The sequence below is a fragment of the Mobula birostris genome, chromosome 1 (assembly GCF_030028105.1).
Source record: "Mobula birostris isolate sMobBir1 chromosome 1, sMobBir1.hap1, whole genome shotgun sequence".
NCBI classification, from domain to species: Eukaryota; Metazoa; Chordata; class Chondrichthyes; order Myliobatiformes; family Myliobatidae; genus Mobula; species Mobula birostris.
In genome coordinates, this window is record NC_092370.1 from 196,274,178 (window position 1) to 196,296,078 (window position 21,901).

General features: G+C 40.8%; 1 protein-coding gene across 3 annotated transcripts in view; it reads right to left on the reverse strand.

Moving 5' to 3' along the window:
* Positions 1-21,901, reverse strand: part of daam1a (dishevelled associated activator of morphogenesis 1a) — a 185,794-nt gene that overhangs the window by 112,019 nt on the left and 51,874 nt on the right. For all 3 annotated transcript variants that reach the window (XM_072267954.1, XM_072267963.1, XM_072267974.1), the window contains one exon: positions 18,252-18,473. In XM_072267954.1, coding sequence (XP_072124055.1) covers positions 18,252-18,440 — 189 coding nt within the window. In that variant the 5' untranslated portion in view covers positions 18,441-18,473. The remainder of the gene's footprint in view (positions 1-18,251; positions 18,474-21,901) is intronic.

The following is a 21,901-nucleotide window of genomic DNA, read 5'->3' on the forward strand; positions in this document are numbered from 1 at the left end:
CTCCCTAGAGTGAGGGGTTTGGATGGGGCGGAATTTGTTAGGTGTGTTCAGGAAGGTTTCTTGACACAATATGTAAATAAGCCTACAGGAAGAGAGGCTGTACTTGATCTGGTATTGGGAAATGAACCTGGTCAGGTGTCAGGTCTCTCAGTGAGAGAGCATTTTGGCGATAGTGATCACAATTCTATCTCCTTTACCATACCATTGGAGAGGGATAGGAACAGACAAGTTAGGGAAACGTTTAATTGGAGTAAGGGGAGATATGAGGCTATCAGGCAGGAACTTGGAAGCATAAATTAGAAACAGATGTTCTCAGGGAAATGCATGGCAGAAATGTGGCAAATGTTCAGGGGATATTTACATGTGGTTCTGCGTAGGTAAATTCCAATGAGACAGGGAAAGGATGGTAGGGTACAGAAACCATGGTGTACAAAGGCTGTTGTGAATCTAGTCAAGAAAAAAAGAAGAGCTTACGAAAGGTTCAAAAAACTAGATAATAACAGAGATCTAGAAGATTATAAGGCTAGCAGGAAGGAGCTTAAGAATGAAATTAGGAGAGCCAGAAGGGGCCATGAGAAGGCCTTGGTGGACAGGATTAAGGAAAACCCCAAGGCATTCTACAAGTATATGAAGAGCAAGGGAATAAGATGTGACAGAATAGGGCCAATCAAGTGTGACAGTGGAAAAGCGTGTGTGGAACCAGAGAAGATACCAGAAGTACTTAATGAATACTTTACTTCAGTATTCGCTATGGAAAAGGATATTGGCGATTGTAAGGATGACTTGCAGCGGACTGAAAAGCTTGAGCATGTAGATATTAAGAAAGAGGATGTGCTGGAGCTTCTGGAAAGCATCAAGTTGGATAGGTCGCCGAGACCAGATGGGATGTACCCCAGGCTACTGTGGGAAGCAAGGAAGGAGATTGCTGAGCCTCTGGCAATGATCTTTGCATCATCAGTGAGGACGGGAGAGATTCTGGAGGATTGGAGGGTTGCGGATGTTGTTCCCTTATTCAAGAAAGGGAGTAGAGATAGCCCAGGAAATTATAGGTCAGTGAGTCTTACTTCAGTGGTTGGTAAGTTGATGGAGAAGATCTTGAGAGGCAGGATTTATGAACATTTGGAGAAGCATAATATGATTAGAAATAGTCAGCATGGCTTTGTTAAAGACAGATCGTGCCTTACGAGCCTGATTGAATTTTTTGAGGATGTGACAAAGCACACTGATGAAGGTAGAGCCATAGATGTAGTGTATATGGATTTCAGCAAGGCATCTGACAAGGTACCCCATGCAAGGCTTATTGAGAAAGTAAGGAGGCATGGGATCCAAGGGAACATAGCTTTGTGGATCCAGAACTAGCTTGCCCACAGAAGGCAAAGAGTGGTTGTAGATGGGTCATATTCTGCATGGAGGTCGGTGACCAGTGGTGTGCCTCAGGGATCCGTTCTGGGACCCCTACTCTTCTCGAATTTTATAAATGACCTGGAAGAGGAAGTGGAGGGAGGGGTTAGTAAATTTGCTGATGACACAAAGGTTGGGGGTATTCTGGATAGAATGAAGGGCTGTCAGAGGTTACAGCAGGACATTGATAGGATGCAAAACTGGGCTGAGAAGTGGCAGATGGAGTTCAACCCAGATAAGTGTGAGGTGGTTCATTTTGATAGGTCAAATATGATGGCAGAATATAGCATTAATGGTAAGACTCTTGGCAGTGTGGAGGATCAGAGGGATCTTGGGGTCTGAGTCCATAGGACACTCAAAGCTGCTACACAGGTTGACTGTGTGGTTAAGAAGGCATACGGTGCATTGGCCTTCATCAACTGTGGGACTGAGTTTAAGAGCTAAGAGGTAATGTTGCAGCTATATAGGACCCTGGTCAGATCCCACTTGGAGTACTTTGCTCAATTCTGGTCACCTCACTACAGGAAGGACATGGAAACCATAGAATAAGGACATGGAAACCATAGAAAGGGTGCAGAAGAGATTTACAAGGATGTTGCCTGGATTGGGGAGCGTGCCTTATGAGAATAGGTTGAGTGAACTCGGCCTTTTCTCCTTGGAGCGACGGAGAATGAGAGGTGATCTGATAGAGGTGTACAACATAATGAGAGGCATTGATCATGTGGATAGTCAGAGGCTTTTCCCCAGGGTTGAAATGGCTTGCACGAGAGGGCATAGTTTTAAGGTGCTTGGAAGTAGGTACAGAGGAAATGTCAGGGGTAAGTTTTTTTTAAAACGCAGAGAGTGGTGAGTGCGTGGAATGGGCTGCCGGCAGCGGTGGTGGAGGTGGAAATGATTGGGTCTGTTAAGAGGCTCCTGGATAGGTACATGGAGCTTAGAAAAATAGAGGGCTATGGGTAAGCCTATGACTTAGTTCTAAGGTAAGGACATGTTCGGCACAGCTTTGTGGGCCGAAGGGCTTGTAATGTGCTGTAGGTTTTCTATACTTCAACGTTCTAATAGAACATAGCATAGAACATAGAATAGTACAGCACAGTACAGGCCCTTCAGCCCACAATGTTGTGCCGACCCTCAAACACTGCCTCCCATATAAGCCCCCACCTTAGATTCCTCCATATACCTGTCTAGTAGTCTCTTAAACTTCACTAGTGTATCTGCCTCCACCACCGACTCAGGCAGTGCATTCCACACACCAACCACTCTCTGAGTAAAAAACCTTCCTCTAATATCCCCCTTGAAATTCCCACCCCTTACCTTAAAGCCATGTTCTCTTGTATTGAGCAGTGGTGCCCTGGGGAAGAGGCGCTGGCTATCCACTATCTATTCCTCTTATTATCTTGTACACCTCTATCATGTCTCCTCTCATCCTCCTTCACTCCAAAGAGTAAAGCCCTAGCTCCCTTAATCTCTGATCATAATGCATACTTTCTAAACCAGGCAGCATCCTGGTAAATCCCCTCTGTACCCTTTCCAATGCTTCCACATCCTTCCTTTAGTGAGGTGACCAGAACTGGACACAATACTCCAAGTGTGGCCTAACCAGAGTTTTATAGAGCTGCATCATTACATCGCGACTCTTAAACTCTATCCCTCGACTTATGAAAGCTAACACCCCATAAGCTTTCTTAACTACCCTATCCACCTGTAAGGCAACTTTCAGGGATCTGTGGACATGTACCCCGAGATCCCTCTGCTCCTCCACACTACCAAGTATCCTGCCATTTACTTTGTACTCTGCCTTGGAGTTTGTCCTTCCAAAGTGTACCACCTCACACTTCTCTGGGTTGAACTCCATCTGCCACTTCTCAGCCCACTTCTGCATCCTATCAATGTCTCTCTGCAATCTTTGACAATCCTCTACACTATCTACAACACCACCAACCTTTGTGTCATCTGCAACCTTGCCAACCCACCCTTCTACCCCCACATCCAGGTCGTTAATAAAAATCACGAAAAGTAGAGGTCCCAGAACAGATCCTTGTGGGACACCACTAGTCACAATCCTCCAATCTGAAAGTACTCCCTCCACCACCACCCTCTGCCTTCTGCAGGCAAGCCAATTCTGAATCCTGGCCAAACTTCCTGGATCCCATGCCTTCTAACTTTCTGAATAAGCCTACCGTGTGGAATCTTGTCAAATGCCTTACTAAAATCCATATAGATCACATCCATTGCACTATCCTCATCTATATGCCTGGTCACCTCCTCAAAGAACTCTATCAGGCTTGTTAGACACGATCTGCCCTTCACAAAGCCATGCTGACTGTCCCTGATCAGACCATGATTCTCTAAATGCCTATAGATCCTATCTCTAAGAATCTTTTCCAACAGCTTTCTCACCACAGACGTAAGGCTCACTGGTCTATAATTACCCGGACTATCCCTACTACCTTTTTTGAACAAGGGAACAACATTCGCCTCCCTCCAATCCTCTGGTACCATTCCCGTGGACAACAAGGACATAAAGATCCTAGCCAGAGGCTCAGCAATCTCTTCTCTCACCTCGTGGAGCAGCCTGGGGAATATCCCGTTAGGCCCCAGTGACTTATCTGTCCTAATGTATTTTAACAACTCCAACACCTTTAGGTTTCATAGGTGGAATCAAAAGGAAGGGAAGTCCATTTCAGTGTACGTGGCTAAAATGGAGTCTGAGCATTGTCGGTTCAGTAATGGATTTAATAATGCACTCAGATTATTTACGTTTGTGGAATTTTACAAAAAAGCATTCAAAAATGGTTGCTAACTGAAGCACAACTTGCATTTAAAAGAGCAGTTAAAATCATTGTATCAGTGGAAACAGCAGAAAGAGAAGTTGTAGTCGAGCATGAGCAAAATTACAATGTCTAAATAGAAACCAGCCTGGCTGAACAAATTGTGCTACCATTGTGGGAGGGGCTCACATATACCAGACCAATGTAGGATTAAATACAAAACTTGCAAATGCAACAAAGTAGGACATATGCAAAGAGCATGTTGGGCAGACAATACTGTAATTGGACTGCACGGGGAAGAGAAAAAGAGAAAAAGTCAAGTTGCAGTTTTAAAAACTGCACTATTCTGTATGCTGTTGATGGGAGAGACACAGGATAAGTAGTCTTAAGATTTACAGTATGAAAACTAATAGGAGACAAGCAATATGGCTTACACCAGAAGTGAACGGCAAATTAATTAAAATGGAATTGAACACTGGCTCAGCTGTTGCAGTCATTCCACAAAATGTGTTTGAATGGCATTTCAAAGACCCTGAACTGAAGCCTGCAAATATCCAACTAAGAACTTATACTGGAGAAAAGATAACCCCTATGGGAATGACATTTATAACAGTGAAATACAACAACCAACAAGCCACATTGGGATTGTATGTGGTAAAAACAGAGGGTCAGCATCGTGGGGACGTGAATGGCTGAGACAACAACTTGACTTGGGATCCATCCACCATTAGCATGCCACATCTCCTGTAATACAGTCAAATTACAGTGAATTAAGAAAGGTACTGGATGATGCTATAGCAGTGTTCAAGGATGGCATTAGAAAACTCAAACATATCAAGGGTGAGATAGAGTTAAGTAGCCAGTGAGGTAGATCACATGAAGGCTGAAGGAATTCTTTCCAAGCTTGAGTGGAGCCCATGGGCAATGTCAGTCGTCTGAGTAGCCAAGAACAATAGGTCTGGTCAGGATCTGTTGTGACTTTAAGGTCACCATCAAACCAGTTCTGAAAGTAAATTAATACCTTATGCCTAAGATAGAGGATATCATTGCAAGCCTTTCTGGAGGGAAACACTTCATCAAAGTGGACTTAGCTGAGGTTCTTCTACAGTTGGAGATGGAAGAATAGTCCAAAGTGTTTCTCACCATTAACACTAACAAAGGGCTTCATTGCTATAATAGGCTTATTTTTGAGGTAGCATCTACACCCGCACTCTGGCAGAAAGCCAAGGACCAGGTGCTACAAGGCTGCCCAGGCACTCAGTATTACCTGGATGACATCATTGTCACTGGTAAGGATAACAAGGAACATCTCCAAAATCTCAATACAGTGTTAAAAATATTAGAAGATTATGGGCTCAGAGCACAACATGACAAGTGTGGATTCTTTAAAACAAGCATTACTTACTGTGGTCACACAATTCATGCACAAGAATTACACAAGTGTGCTGAGAAAATTAAAGCAGTGGTAGGTATCCCAAGACCAAGATACATGTCACTGTTGCAGACCTTTTTTTTCCCAGATTTGTCAACTACTATAACAGGTTCCTGCTAATTCTGGCTACTGTGCTCTTACATCTTGAACTCATTACTATAGATCAGTATGAAATGTGAGGTAGCTATCAAAAAGACAAAGGAAATGGTGATGTAGGACACTGTACTCACACAATATTATCAATATCATCCAAGAAATTTTACGTGTGACATCTCACCTTATGGTGTAGGTGCAGTCATGTCACACAATATGAGTGATGGAACTGAACTCCCCATAGTCTTTGCATCATGTTATTTTACGACTGCAGAGAAAAAGTACATACAGACTGACAAAGAAGCCTTGAGTCTAGTTTTCGGTGCAAAATATTTCAACCAGTACTCGTATAGGAGAGAGTTTATCCTCATTACCGATCATCAACCACTAATACCAATTTTCAATCCACGGAAGGGTGTTTCACTAGCAGCAGTATGAATGCAGAGATGGACTCTGTTTCTAGCAGGGCACATTTAGAAGACTGAACTCAAAAGGACAACTAATCACGGAAATGCTGGCAGATTCTCCTGTTTACCCTTGGAAAAGGAAATAACCGAAAAATTTACAAAAGATGTCACTCCTCTTGACTTATTCCCCCTAATACAAATCGAAAGTCTCCTTATTACAGCAGAGATGATCCAAAGGGAAACCAGAAAAGACCCCACACTGTCTCAGCTCTACATGGCCGCCCAAAATGGCTGGAATGTGTAGCAGAAAATCCAGTTCCCCCTTTTTACTAGTCCCAGGATGAACTTGGACTTGATGGGAGTAACCTTGTTTGGGAATTGAGAGTTGTTGTGCCACTTCAGCTAAGAGTTAGAGTGTTGGGGAAGCTAAATGCAGGCCACTAGGTGTGATTAAAATTAATGTGTTGGCTTGAAGCTTTGATCGATGACCTGGGATAGATCAGCAGATCGAGCAGCTTGCCAGCACTGTTCAGGATGCCAAAACATCCAGAAGATGAGAAGAGCAGCAGCTCTCCATCCCAGAGAATGGTCTGCATTGTTCTGGCAGAGGATTCTTGTGGATTTTGCTGGACCATTCATGGACATAGATTTGTTGGCAGTAGTGGATGAAGCTACAAGGTGCCCAGAGTGTTTCCAACAGCCTCCACCACATCCTCGCACATCCACTACAACGCCTTGATGTGCTGGGGAGCCTTTTCTCGATGACTGGTGTTCGGAACATTTACTCAGTGACAACGGACAGCAGTTTGTTGTAGAACAATTTCAGTCATTCCTGAAAATGAATGGATTAAGACATATTACACCTACACCATACAAGCCAGCTACAAATGGCTTGGCAAAAAGGTTTGTTCAGAGTCTAAGGAAGACACTGCAAGTATTGTCAACAGAACACACCGCACTGATCCTGAATCAGAAGCTTGCTAACTTCTTCCTTGCAGCACACTCCACAACCAATGACTCACTAACTATGCTGTTCCCGGGCCATCCCTTGCACCTCTTCAAACTCAATCTCAGGAGGAGTGTGCAAGACAAACAGCCGAGACAAACTGAGGGCTCATCAAATAGGGTGGTTTGATATTTCACTCCTGGACAAGCAGTCCTGGCGAGGGACTACACAGCCGATCCAAACTGGGTACTCAGAAAGCGTAAGGACAAAACTGAACCACTCTCCTACATAGTGGAGATTGCATCTGATGTCACCTGGAGACAGCACATCGATCAGTTGAGGACAGCAGTCAATTATTAGAGAAGAGTGGTATCCACAACTACAAGAACCACATCCTGTAGTCCCAGAGTCAACTCCTGCAACCACTACCGAGGAGGCCCCAGAACCTGAGAGTCACAAGTCTCACCTGTCTTACAGAATGATCCCCGTGTAAGGAAAGATGTTATCCCACAAGAGTAAGAAATCTATCACACCAATTTAATCTTCAGGCCTGAATGGGAATGCTAAAATTGACTATGCTGCAGATGTCTGTATAGTGGTTATATCATATAGTATTCTGTGCATACAAGTTGAGATGTATTCAGTTGGAATTTATAGTTAAACAGGGAGGAGCTTGTGTATTTAACATTTCAATAATATTTAAGTAATATAGCCAGAATCCGGTTTATTTCATGTGTCATGAAATTTGTTAACTTAGCAGCAGCAGTTCAATGCAATACATAATATAGGAAAAAAAAACAAATAAAATAGTAAGTAAATCAATTAGAGTGTACGTATATTGTATGGATTGAAACTCATGCAAAAAACAGAAATAATATATATTAAAAAAGTGAGGTAGTGTCCAAGGGTTCAATGTTCATTTAGGAATCGGATGACAGAGGGGAAGAAGCTGTTCCTGAATCGTTGGTGTGAATATACTGTTTGATTAAACATTCTTTGTTGTTTAAATAATTCATTACAAGTTAGATGTAAAAGTACATGAATGGTAATATGCCATCACGCCATCACATCATCAGTACTCCCCTCGCTCAAAACAAAAATGAAACCTACACATTTTCGGTGCCTCCTGTCTTTTTCTTTCAATTACTTTTATGATTTGGAGTTACAAAACTTAACACTTTCTAGTCTTGATATAAAGTCTCAGCCCAAAACATCAACTGTTTATTCCTCTGCATAGATGCTACCTGATCTGCTGAGTTCCTCGAGCAATTCATATGCATTTAAAAAAAATTAAAATGCTGAAGAGAATCATGAAAAGATCAACATGAAGACAGAACATGATCCAAATCTTTTAGATATATTTACAACACTACAATTATTCTACAACTGTAGCTGTGGGTTAAATTAATTTTATTTCATACGAATAATTGAATCATTATGTCACTGTTGAAGTCTCCCTCCATTTTTCTTTGACACTTCACAATCACTCTCAAGTCATTTTAGAAAAAAAATAAATTGGCACATTAATGCACCAATTAATCCACTATATTTTGCCACATGTTCCAATGCATTATCACATCCTGCCCTCAAATACATTCAATCCAGAACAATGTTTTGTCCTGCAATTGCAAATGTGAAGTTTCATAACTCAAAGCAGCAATTAGAAACTATATTGATTTAAATAAATATGAGCGTATTTTAACATTACCAACTTCCAAATGCACTCGCTGTAGTAATGGCATTTACGAGCCTTCAAAGAAGTCTTTGTCTGAATTATTTAAATGTCATATAAAAGCTCACATAAATTTTCTATCTCTAATGTAGTTGCCATAAAGCATACACAGATGTCTAAAAAGAAACATGTTGGGTTCATCAGTAGAACATTCAACAATGAGCAACTACATGCACCAAATGATTGCGCTCTTTCCTTTACAGCAGTGGTCCCCAACCACCCGGCTGCAGACCGGTACCGGGCCGCAAAGCGTGCGCTACCGGGCCGCGAGGAAACGATATGATTTGGCGATAGGAGTCAGCTGCACCTTTCCTCATTCCCTGTCATGCCCACTGTTGAACGCACGCGAGGTCATTACCCGCGCGTCATCCGTGTCAGCACGGGAAGAAAATCAACTCCTCGAGCTTGCAAATGACGGCGGGCTGAAAAGTATGTTTGACATAACATCTCTGCCGGCATTCTGGATCAAAATCAAGGCTAAATATCCTGAGACAGCCACGAAAGCACTGAAAACGTTGCTTCCATTTCCAACATATCTCTGCGAAGCGGGGTTTTCTGCAATGAATGCAACGAAAACTAAATTGCGGAATAGACTGGACATAAGGAATCCCCTTCTAGTATCGCTGTCTCCCCAGGGAAACAAGCCCAGGGCTCCCACTGATTCAGCGATATTGATGTGTTACAATGATTTTATATGTTCATACAGGGAAAATATGTGCTGTGTGTTTAATATCTAAACGTTACTTAAAATATTATGATCTTATTGACTTATAAGTGACTTATAAGTGACTTATCACTATATTCATGCAAGGAAAGTATACGGTGTTTTTAACACTAAATTTGTTAGATAAACCCTTTTAGAAATGAAATTGAGTGTATTAGCCACTTATAAGTAACTTATATTCCGGACGTGGTTAACACCCCCACCCCCCCAGGGTTGCCAACTGTCCCGTATTAGCCTGGACATCCCGTATATTGGGCTAAGCTGGTTTGTCCCATATGGGACCGCCCTTGTCCCGTATTTCCTTCGCTAAGGTAGAGCATTCCTATGAAACCTTTCATGCCGAAATGGAGTAAAGCGAAAAAGCAATTACCATTCATTTATATGGGAAAAATATTTTGAGCGTTCCCAGACCCAAAAAATAACCTACCAAATCATACTAAATAACACATAAAACCTAAAATAACACTAACATATAGTAAAAGCAGGAATGATATGATAAATACACAGCCTATATAAAGTAGAAACAATGTATGTACAGTGTAGTTTCACTGAACAGAAATGCCAAAAACGATTTGTAGAAAAAAAATCGGCACGTACATGTCATGCATGCACACACAGGTGCCCACGCAAGGCGTCATGGTCATGGTAGTCCTTTTCGGGGTAAACACAAAGTATGTGACTGCTACTCTTGTCCGTTGGCAACTCAACGCCCCCCGGTCGGCCGGTCTGCAAGAATATTGTCAATATTAAACCGGTCCACAGTGCAAAAAAGGCTGGGGACCCCTCCTTTACAGTTCACTACTCACACTTGTTAACTATGCTATTCCCACAGCTACATACTATCTGGCCCCAAATGCCTAATCAAGCTCCACACCTCACTGCTACAACCTTCACACAAAGCAGAGCCGTCCTCAAGCAGTGATTAGACCTCACGTGGCAGATTCCTGAGGTTTCTGAATCACCATGATGACTTAAGCAGTCTGCTGCTGTCAAGACCATTGAACTCCTTTTGAGTGTCCAAGGCAATCAGATACAGTGCATTCTGGTTAATTGGGACACAATAGAACCAGTACATTTTGCCCCAATTAAGCAGCTGGCCTAATTAGGGAAAGTTTCATGGAAATAGTTAAAAAGATATTTTAAAAAAAAGACAAACTGCCATTTAAATAATTAACAACTTGCGTATTTAATGAAATATAGAACAAATTCTATCATCAATACTACTACAGTACTAAAAAGCTGTGTACAAGTTCCTAATAGTTATCGAACGGAGGAATTCATCTGCCGCGTTCTTCTGATTGACTGAAAATGAACAAAATCAGCGCAAACACCTCGTGTAGCTAATTGAGTACTTTCATATTGACGATTGCATCCTCCAAATCTTCATTTCCATTGCAATACTCAAGATGACTGTCTGTACCTTCAAATTCTTTGTAGTTACTAATTTGTTGAAGTAGTAAAATTATTTTGATTTTCACCCCTGGCCATTTCTGGCATCTCCAAGCCTGAGTACTTGAAACGGCAGTGAGCAAAACAGTTCCAAATTGTCTTACAGCTCATTTCTCATCAATTGTCAGTGACAAAAGTTACTCCTTTTTGAATGCAAGGACATGCACTAACGCTATTTAAAAACTTCACTCTAAGCACGGTGTAATGCCTAACGGCCACACAAGTGCACACGTCTGATGCTAGTTAAAAACTGTTCAGCAACAGTCTCCTGTCCCGATAAAGTGGTATAGCATCCCAATAAATGATGGGAATCCCAGCTATTTTCTCAGTTAGTTGTTGTTTCTTTAAGAGTTCACCCAAATAAGCGGCTACCCCATTTAACCAATGGCCCGATTAAACAGAATGCACTGTACTTAAAATCAACTTGGATAATTAAAAGCAAACAATAGAAATTAATGTTTAATTAGAAACATATCCAAGTGATTTAAATGTAAAAAAAAGTTAAAGAAAATAAGTTTTTGATTTCTGCTTCATACGAAGCAAAAGAAAATTCATTTGCTGGAAAATGAAGAAAAATGGAAGTGTTGGCAGCACTGTAATTTCCTTTGGGATCCATAAAGTATCTATCTATGTTGTTCCAGTTGCATTTGTGGGAAAAGGACAGAGTTAACACTACAGATCAAGAACAGGCCAGGTCAGGTTCTCACCACTCATCTTTTCAACCCCATAGGGCAATCAGGTATCCCATTCATGGGTAGTATAAAACTGAGGAGGCAGTGCTGAATCCAGCAATGAACAGCATTTAGAGGTTAGAGATAAGCTGGCCATTAAGAATACCTCCCCAGCAAGCTTCTCCTGAACCAATGTCAAAAGCAAGCTACACATTCTAAGCCTGTACTAAAGGAGCTTATAAAGAGGTATGTGCTTTTATTTATTCAGTGGATTTTTGAATGTAATGCATCAGTATAATTAAGTCAAAAGATCATGACAGACATTTCGCAGTTCTTGAGAGCTTCCATTGGAGCCCAATTTCCAAGTTAACAAAACAAACTGAACATCCCTTTGCTTTCACAGATGCTGCCCGATCCACAGAGTACCTCCAGCACTTTAGTTTTGCCGTTATTCTGCCAAATTTCAATCCGCAATCACGTCAAAAATGACCGTTCTCATTATTTCAAAGTCCAGCTTACATGCAGCAACAAGCCAATTCTGATTTACACATGTACAAACTATAGAGTGAAAAAGACAGTTCGAAGCAACCTTTAGTGCTTCTTTAGCTGCAACATTTTAAAAAACTTAAGATGAAAGACCACGTTCAACAAAACTCCTACTTGATGCAGTGGATAATTACAAAATAGCATCACTTATTTCAAATCAAGCATTATCTAATTTCTGCTATGAGGCAAGCTACAGGAAATTATGACGATCAGTCTGTCATCATAAACCACTTGAAAGAGATAATTCCACACCAAGAATAGGTAATGTTTATAACAGAAGCCTCACCAATAAAAGTGTACACTTGAAGTCAAAACAAAATCTGGACCTGGTTAACAAACAGATGGATTCCAATGATTTAAGAAAGGTGTTAATTTTAACAGCTGTGATGAAAAATCTCTATCCCAACTTGTTATAATATTTGTTTACAAGTACTCAGATAATTAGTTGTGTTTTTTTTAAAAGATCTTCAAACATTCAGTAGAAACCACAAATTATTGCATTTTTATTAGTGCCTACAATGTCACAATTATTGCCCTTTTTCTAGTGTTGAACTACTGCTTTCAACTGGTTTATTACAGAAGACTGATCAAAATAATTTTTTGTAGTTATAGAAATATGCAATGCATGAGCTACAATTATTAGAGTCACAGAACACTACAGCACAAAAACAAATTCTTTGGCCCACCATGCTAAACTATTATTCTGCCTAATCCTATCTACCTGCACTATAGCCTTCACATCCATGTACTTATCCAAACTTCTTAACTGTTGAAACTGAACCAGTATCCACCACTTCCATTGGAAGCTTGCTCCACACTATCACCACACACCGAGTGAAGAAGTTGCTTCTCATACTCCCCTTAAACATTTCACATTTCGTCTTTATCTCATGAGCTCTAGATCTAGTCTCACCCAACCTCAGTGAAAAACCCTGCATACAATTACCACTCATAATTTGATATACACCTATCAAATCTCCCCTCATTCTCCAACACTTAAGGCAATAAAGTTCTCACCCATTCAACTTTTTCCTATAACTTGGGTCCTCAAGACCCAGCAACATCCTTGTAAATTTTCTCTGTCCATTTTCCATCTTACTGACGTCTTTCTTGGAGGTAAGAGCACAGAACTGCACAGAATACTCCAAATTGGGTCTCACCAACGTCTTCGACAACTTCAACTTCAGACATCCCAATTTCTGTACTCAATAATTTGATTTATGAAAGCAAATGTACCAAAAGCTTTCTTTACAACCTTATCTACCTGTGACACCACCACAAGGAATTGTGATATGCCCAGATCCCTCTGTTCTACTATACTCAGTGCCCGACCATTCACTATGTAAGTCCTACCCTGGTTTGTCCTCCCAAAGTAAAACAAATCACGTTCATATTTATTAATGAATTTTTGTTACTTGAAGCACAAGGTGCCAATTTGTTGATGATACTCCAAGTTGCAACAAATAGGAGTTCTGATTATAGTGACCTACAACCCTAGAAGGCAGCTTAGGAAGAATTATTTCATTATCTTTGTGCAGGTAGGCTTTCCATTAATTTCAATTGTTCGGATGGATTGTAAAATTTTGCCTTCCCCAGCTTTACAATATGGGATGCATACAGAGAAATCCTGGATTCATTTTGTATTCCTATTTTAATACAGTGAACAGTTTATTCTACAATGTAGTAAAAATTCTAGGTTTAATTTTTCCTCTTATTTATTCCCAATATTGATAAAAGTAGAGTACCCCACCCCAGTAAACCTACGCCATACAGTTTTATTGTATATGTAGGGTTTTCATGTCCACCAAACTTTAAGAGTAAAATAGAGAAAGGATGGACCAGACTGCTGATTCAGAAAAAGCAAAAGGTGGAGGTGTGTGCTTCATGATAAACTCTCTATGGTGCTACCATCCATTTGATTTATCTCGGGAGCCCTCCTCTGTAATCTTGACCACAGTTTACACACCACCACCAGCCGACTATAATCCAGAGCCCAAGATACTGCATGGTGCCATCTCCAAACAAGAACTAGTCTAACCCAACCCATTTCAAATCATAGTTGGAGACTTTAACCAGGCTTATTTGAAGAAAACCCTGCCTAATTACCATCAGCAAACAACTTGTTGTACCAGAGGTCCCCACACACTAGATCACTAAAGACCATTCCATGCCCAGGCCGCATTTCTGCAAATCTGATCACTTGGCTGTCCTTCTCCTTCCTGCATATTCGCAGAGACTAAAGAGCAAATCTCCAAAGATTAGGACAACAAAGAGGTGGTCACAAGAGGCAGAGGAGCAGCTACAAGATTGCTTTGAGTCAGTGTACTGGGCTGTGTCCAAAGACTCATATGTAGATCTGAATGAATACACCATGGTTGTCACAACTTTACTAAAACATGAGTGTGTCCCCACAAAATCAGTCAGTCTTCTCCAGCCAGAAGCCCTGGATGAACAATGAGGCCCAGATCAGAGACTTTCAAGTCTGGTGACCAAAGTGGCAATTCTGGATTAAACCTGAATCAACAAGGAAAGCTCGACAGTTCTGGCAGGGCTTGAATACTACCACCTCTTATAAAGTAAAATCAAGTGACATAAGTGACAACAAGGCTTCACGTTCCAGATGAGCTCAATGCTTTCTATGCTAGCTTTGACTTTCAAACATGTAAGAGCCATCATGAGCAACCACAGTCCTCAATGATCTTGTGATTTTCAGTCTTTGAGGCCAACATTCAAGCAGCCTTCAGGTCGGTAAACCCACAAAAAGCATCCAGCCCAGATGGGGTATCTAGCCAAGTGCTAAGGACCCGTGCTGATCAACTGGCTGGAGCGTTCACTGAGATCTATAACCTCTTGCTTTGGTAGTCTGAGATACGCATCTGCTTCAAACAGACTTCACTTACACCAGTGCCCAAGAAGAATGTGGTAAACTGCTTCAATGACTATGGTCCAGTAGCACCCACATACATAGTGAAGTGTTTTGAGAGACTGGTGATAAAACACATCAACTCCTGCCTGAGAAGCGAATTGGATCTGATCCAATGTACCAACTGTCACAATAGGGCCACAGCAGATGTTAACTCATTGACTCTTCACTCAACCCTGGAACATCTGGACAGCAGAGATGCATATATCAGGATGCTCCTTATCAACTACAGCTTGGCATTCAATACTATCACCCCCGCAAAACTAATCAATAAGCTTGAAGACTTTGGCCTCAATACCTCCTTGACCAATTGGATCTTCGACTTCCTCACATGTAACCCCCAGTCAGTGTGAAATGGCAAAAACATCTCCCCCACAATCTCCCTCAGTACAGGTGGACACAGGACTGTGTGCTTAACTCCCTGCTATACTTGCTTTACACTTATGAGAGTAAGGTGAGAGTAAGCGTTCGGCATGGGCTAGAAGGGTCAAGATGGCCTATTTCCATGCTGTAATTGTTATATGGTTATCTGACTGTGTGGCTAAGTACAACTCCAATGTCATATACCGTCACAGGCTGAATCAAAGGTGGTGATGAATCTGCAGAAAAGGGGGATTGAAAATCTGGCTAAGTGGTGCCATAACGATAATCTCTTACTCAATGGCAGCAAAACCCCAGGGATGTTTATTGTCTTCAGGAAGAGGAAACCAGAGGTCCAGGAGCCAGTCCTCGTCTGAGGACCAGAGGTGAAGAGGGTCAGCAACCTTCAACTCCTCAGTGTTGTTATTTCAGAGGACCTGTCCTGGGCCCAGCCCACAAGTACGACCACGAAGAAAGCATGCCAGTGCCTCTACTTCCTTAGGAGCTTGCGAAGATTCAGCATGACATCTAAATCTTTGACAAACTTCTAAAGATGTGTGGTGGAGAGTATATTAACTGGATGCATCACAGTCTGGTATGGAAACAGCAATGCCCTTGAACAGAAAATCCTACAAAAAGTAGTGGATATGTCCCAGTCCATCCCTAGCTACCACTGAGCACACCTACAAGAAATGTTGTCGAAGGAAAGCAGCATCCATCATCAGGGACCCCCACCACTCAGGTCATCCTGTCATCAGCTAAGGTACAAGGGCCTCAGGACTCACACCAGCAGGTTTAAGTACAGTTATTACCTCTCAACCATCAGGCTCTCGAACCAAAAGGGATAGCTTAATTCAACCTCATTTGCCCGTCATGGACATCATCCCACAACCTATGGACTCACTTTCAAAGACTCATCTCATGTTCTCGATATTTATTATTTATTATTATTGTTTCTTTCTTTTTGTACTTGCAGTCTTCTCTTATTTACACACTGGTTGAACACCCAAGTTGGTGCGGTCTTTCATTGTTTCTATTATGGTTATTATTCTATTATGTTATAGATATTGCATGCTTGCAATACAGTGAATCTCAGGGTTGTATACAGTGACATACATGTACTTTGATATAAATTTACTTTGAACTTTGAAAATTTAATTTCATCATTTTCCATTACATTTAGCCTTCATTAACAATTTTTTCTTCAGAACAATTTTCACTCTATAAAAGTCTCATATACATGGCATTCTTTTGCTCTCTCATTCAAGAGAAACTACCACAAAACCACAACTCATAAATTCAGTGCAGACCGATAATAACAAGCAGTTGGAAAGGTTTGCAAATAGGATTTGACCCCATTGAAGATTACTATAAAAGAACCACAATGTCTATTTTTAATCTATATAGTTACTTTACTGAAGCAGCAGTACTAACATCGCACTCATGTTTTGAACCAATAGCTACCCAAACTGGAGGCTCTGCATTCCACTGCAAGCTCATCCAGACAGCAATTTCAAACACAGCACAAAGGATTGTAGATCTTTTAATCATCCAACTTGACAAACGTACTTTTCAGAGTACAAGCAATCCTGCAATTATTTCAAAAATAGAATTTAGGTTGAATTAAGGAGAACTAAATTCTATGACTGACGACACCACTGTCACTGGCCAAATCAAAGGTGGTGACAAATCAGCATATAGGAGGGAGATTGAAAATCCGGCTGAGTGGTGCCACAACAACCTCTCACTCAATGTCAAAAACACCAAGGAGATGATTATTGATTTCAGGAGGAGGAGACTGGAGGTCCATAAGCCAGTCCTCATTGAGAGATCAGAGGTTCAGGAACAGTTATCACCCCTCAACCATCAGGCTCTTGAACCAGAGGTGATAAACTGACTTGCCTCATCCATAACTGCTCCCACGAGCTATGGACTCGCTTTCAAGGACTTTTCATCTCACGTTCTTGATACTTATTCCTTATTTATTTATTATTATTATTATTTAGTTTTGTATTTACATAGTTTGTTCATTGTGTTGTCCATCCTGTCAGGGGTGGTCTTTCATTGTTTCTATTCTGTTTCTTGTATTTACTGTGGATGCCCGCAAGAAAATGAATCCTAGGGTTGTATCTGGTGGCATATATGTACTTAGATAATAAGTATACTTAGTTTAATATGTTTAATATGTTAACAGCCAATTATTCTCTGTATAGCTAAATAATAATTCCTCGGAACTCTACAGCTCATTGTAAAAAGATAATTTACAAGCTTTTCTTTGGAGAAACTTACATTTTTTAGAATTGCAATTTAAAAATGTTAGCTTATCTAGTTTTATTTAAATACTAAATGCAGACATGCATAAAATGACAAATGCATAGCTTTTAATATACATTTTATGACTGAAAATGGGCACACAAGTTACTCATAACTCAATCATCCACCCAGTTTTAGACACCTTCTTTCTTTTGTCTTTGGTAACGCCTTTCACAAAAGGAGCCAGCTCTGACCCAAAATCACCTCAACACAAAGCCTAGCACTGATATCAAAAGCTTTACCATTCCTCATGTGATAATGTTAACATTGTTAAAGAAAACATAATTAGTGAATTAGTAACAATAGAAAAACAGTTGTACAAGTATCTCTTTGTTTACTAGAAGAAAACATTTTGCAGCCTTTATTTTCATTGTAGTAGGATTTCGCAAATGCCTGCAACGCTCAAAGAAACTGACATTTGCTGATGATGTACATCGCCAAAAGCTAATAGTTAATTTGACTGTCTGCATTCAAAATACATACCACAAGCTCGGAGAACATGACATCCAGTTCTTCAGGTGGAGGCATAGGCAATGCAGGCTCCATCGTCTGCAGTGCAAAATTGCTGTCATTCCTCAGCCTGTACGTGATCTCTGGGTGGTCACTCCCCCGAAAGCAGCAGAATATGAAGGAAAGGCCCCGACTGCTTCGCTTTCGAGGTGCCATGCTCATGATTCTTTGTTTACTCACAACAGCTGATGAGTTCTGCAAAACACCACAGAAACAATAACATGAGTAAAAAAAAGACAATCAAAGTTCACCAGATCCACATAATACAGTGCTTGATGCAATCATTCTAACTATTCAGCACATTTTACTTAGAAAAATCTTAAGACAGTTTATATACTTCAACTAAAATTATAACTGGACATCTTCAAGTAAATTTTGCACTGTTCACTACAGGTAGTTGAGATATATTTAACATAATCACACTGGTGTCCATACATGTCAAGTAAAATGCACAGCTGCAAAGTAATTCAATTTAAATAATCATTGACAGAAATAAACTAGACTGGTCTAGTTCCCATCTGTCAACACAACGCACAGCATGACGAAACAAAACTTAACTTAGAAAAATGACAATTTGAGGGAAAGGATATGATCACATCCTGGCAGGCCAGTTGGATGATGAATTGTTCACAAAGGGACCTGTAATCAGATCGGAACAGCTGCACAGTCAAAAAGTTGGCTCATCAATAATATATATGCCAGCAGCTTTCCATTGTGGTCGAACAACAAGATTTTTTACATTATGATTTCATTTCTAAATTCTCAGCAAGTTTTAAGCAATATAGAAGGTGCATTCCAAGTGAAGAACTGTCACAGCTTGATTTGCTTCTCTATTGTCCTTGCTTTCTCCTGGAACTCTCACTTTCCAACTGCCCTCATTCCAATACTTTTATGAAGAAAGAAAAGGATTCTGTACAACTGGCGCCCATTGACCAGATCTACACCTTTACAGTTCCTCTCGTCGCTACCCCGGCCTCGCTCTATCAGGGATATTCCCTATTGCTAAATCCACCCCCTTCACCCAACTCATTTTTTCCCTTTCCAATTCTGATGAAGAAACTTCGACATTAACTCTGTTTCTCTTTCCTCAGACACTGACTGACCAGCAGAGTGCTACCAGCACTTTTAATTTAATTAGTTATAGCCAATGCCTCAACACTACATAAACATAAGAGTTTCTGCCAATGCTGGATACCCAGAGCCATGCGCTCAAAATGCTGGAGGACATCAGCAAATCAGACAACATATGTGGAGCGGAATAAACAGTTGATGTTTCCAGACAAGATCCTTCATCAAGACTGGAAAAGAAAAGGGCAAAATAAGGAGGAGGGGAGAGGGGAAGTAGTACAAGCTGGAAGATAGCAAGTGAAACCAAGATGGATGGATCGATGAAGTAAGGGGCTGAAAGGTGGAAGAGGCAAAGGGGTGAAGGAGGAATCTGATAGGAGAGCATAGTGACCATGGAAGATATGGAAGGAGGAGAGGCACCAGGTGTTCATGGGCCGGGGAGGAAAAGAGAAAGGGAGAGAGGGGAAACAAGAATGGGAAATAAAAAAAGAGAGACAGAGAAGGGGAAGGGGAGAAGCAATTACCAGAAGTTAGAGAAATCGATGTTCAAGCCATCAGATTGGAGGCTACCCAGATGGACTAGGAGGTGTTACTCCTCCAACCTGAGTGTGGCCTTATCGTAGCAATAGAACTTTCTATCCAATCCCGATGAAAGGTCCTGGCTCAAAAATGTCAACTGTTCATTCCACTCCATTGATGCTGTCTAACTTGCCAAGTTCCTCCAGCATCTATCCCTGACCAGAAGACCATTTCAATAATTATGTTGCTGGAAATTATTTTGATAAAATGAAGTAATGGAAGTAATCTGAAACATTGGAATTTCCACAGGATCTTTTGTTCTGTGGGGAGCATGAAAAACGTCAACAGCCAGGGAAATCTTCTAAAGGTTCAGGAAAGCAATGCTATAGATTATGAACGCAAACACGAGGAAATATGCAGATGCTGGAAATTCAAGCAACACACACAAAATGCTGGTGGAACACAGCAGGCCGGGCAGCATCTATAGGAAGAGGTACAGTCGACGTTTCGGGCCGAGACCCTTCATCAGGACTAACTGAAAGAAGAGATAGTAAGAGATTTGAAAGTGGGAGGGGGAGGGGGAGATCCAAAATGATAGGAGAAGACAGGAGTGGGAGGGATGGAGCCAAGAGCTGGAAAGTTGATTGGCAAAAGGGATATGAGGCTGGAGAAGGGAGAGGATCATGGGATGGGAAGCCAAGGGAGAAAGAAAGGGGGAGGGGAGCCCAGCCCAGAGGATGGAGAGCAGGCAAGGAGTGATTGTGAGAGGAACAGAGGGAGAAGAAAGAGAGAAAGGAAAAAAAAGGGGAAACAAATTTAAAACAAACAAACAAATAAATAAATAAATAAATGCATGAATGAATGATGGGGTACGAAGGGGAGGAGAGGCATTAATGGAAGTCAGAGAAGTCAATGTTCATGCCATCAGGTTGGAGGCTACCCAGACGGAATATAGTGTGCTGTTCCTCCAACCTGAGTGTGGCTTCATCTTGACAGTAGAGGAGGCCGTGGATAGACATATCAGAATGGGAATGGGATGTGGAATTTAAATGTGTGGCCACTGGGAGATTATGACTTGCAGAGTGATGCTTGTGGAGCACAAGGCAGTTGTTCCATAAGCTCAGAATTAACAAAAACATGATAAGCTCAAAATTCTAAATGACGTCATAGCTATAAACTAATACCATCCAGGATCTACGATTCAGATTCTGAGTTTGCGAGTCAACACAAATCAAATACAAAAATTACATCAGCCCAGTATACAGGTACTCAACTGAACTTCCTAAACCACAAAACATCAGTTTATTAATGAATAGAATTCTTATTAACACTTCATTATCATTATGGGCTGATGACTCAACCTGCAACACAATAAAAATGAGAGAAAAAAATAACACCCTTAGTTTCACATACAACAAATTGAAATAAACCTCAAGGAATTTCCTGCTGACAACTGATCAACTCCAACATCTTATACAGTGAAAGTTACAATAACTACTATGTAATTTATAGAGGAACCATCTGTATCAAAGTTCAGTAACTGCGTCATTAAAAGAAATAAAATCCCATTGCAAGTTAATAATAAGCAGAAACCAAAGTGCTAACAGCAATAGAATGTAAAGTGAATATATTTCCCACATATGATGTCAAAAGGGCACATCTAAAACTGAGAGTTTAGAGTGCCAGCTTTTTTGAAAAAAGCATTCTAAGTAAATTCAGCTATCACTCTTAGAATTGCACTTTGTGATGTATTTAGTTTCAGGTTGTCTTATCTGGAAGTAGATAATGCAGCACGTTCTTTAGATTGCAGAGGCTTTAAATAATTAGTATTCCTATCAAAATCAAATATATTGTTCAATGTATATTTTGCCCTCAAACAATTCTCTTGGTTATTATTTTGCCAATACTACCTGGCCAAATCCCAACACCAAATCATGAAAACTCTTGCTTAGCTTCTAAGTGTCTACAGACAAGATAATTTTTTTTTTACTTGCTTAAAATAAGGCAGGATCGAATCCAATTCTCCACAGCTGTGA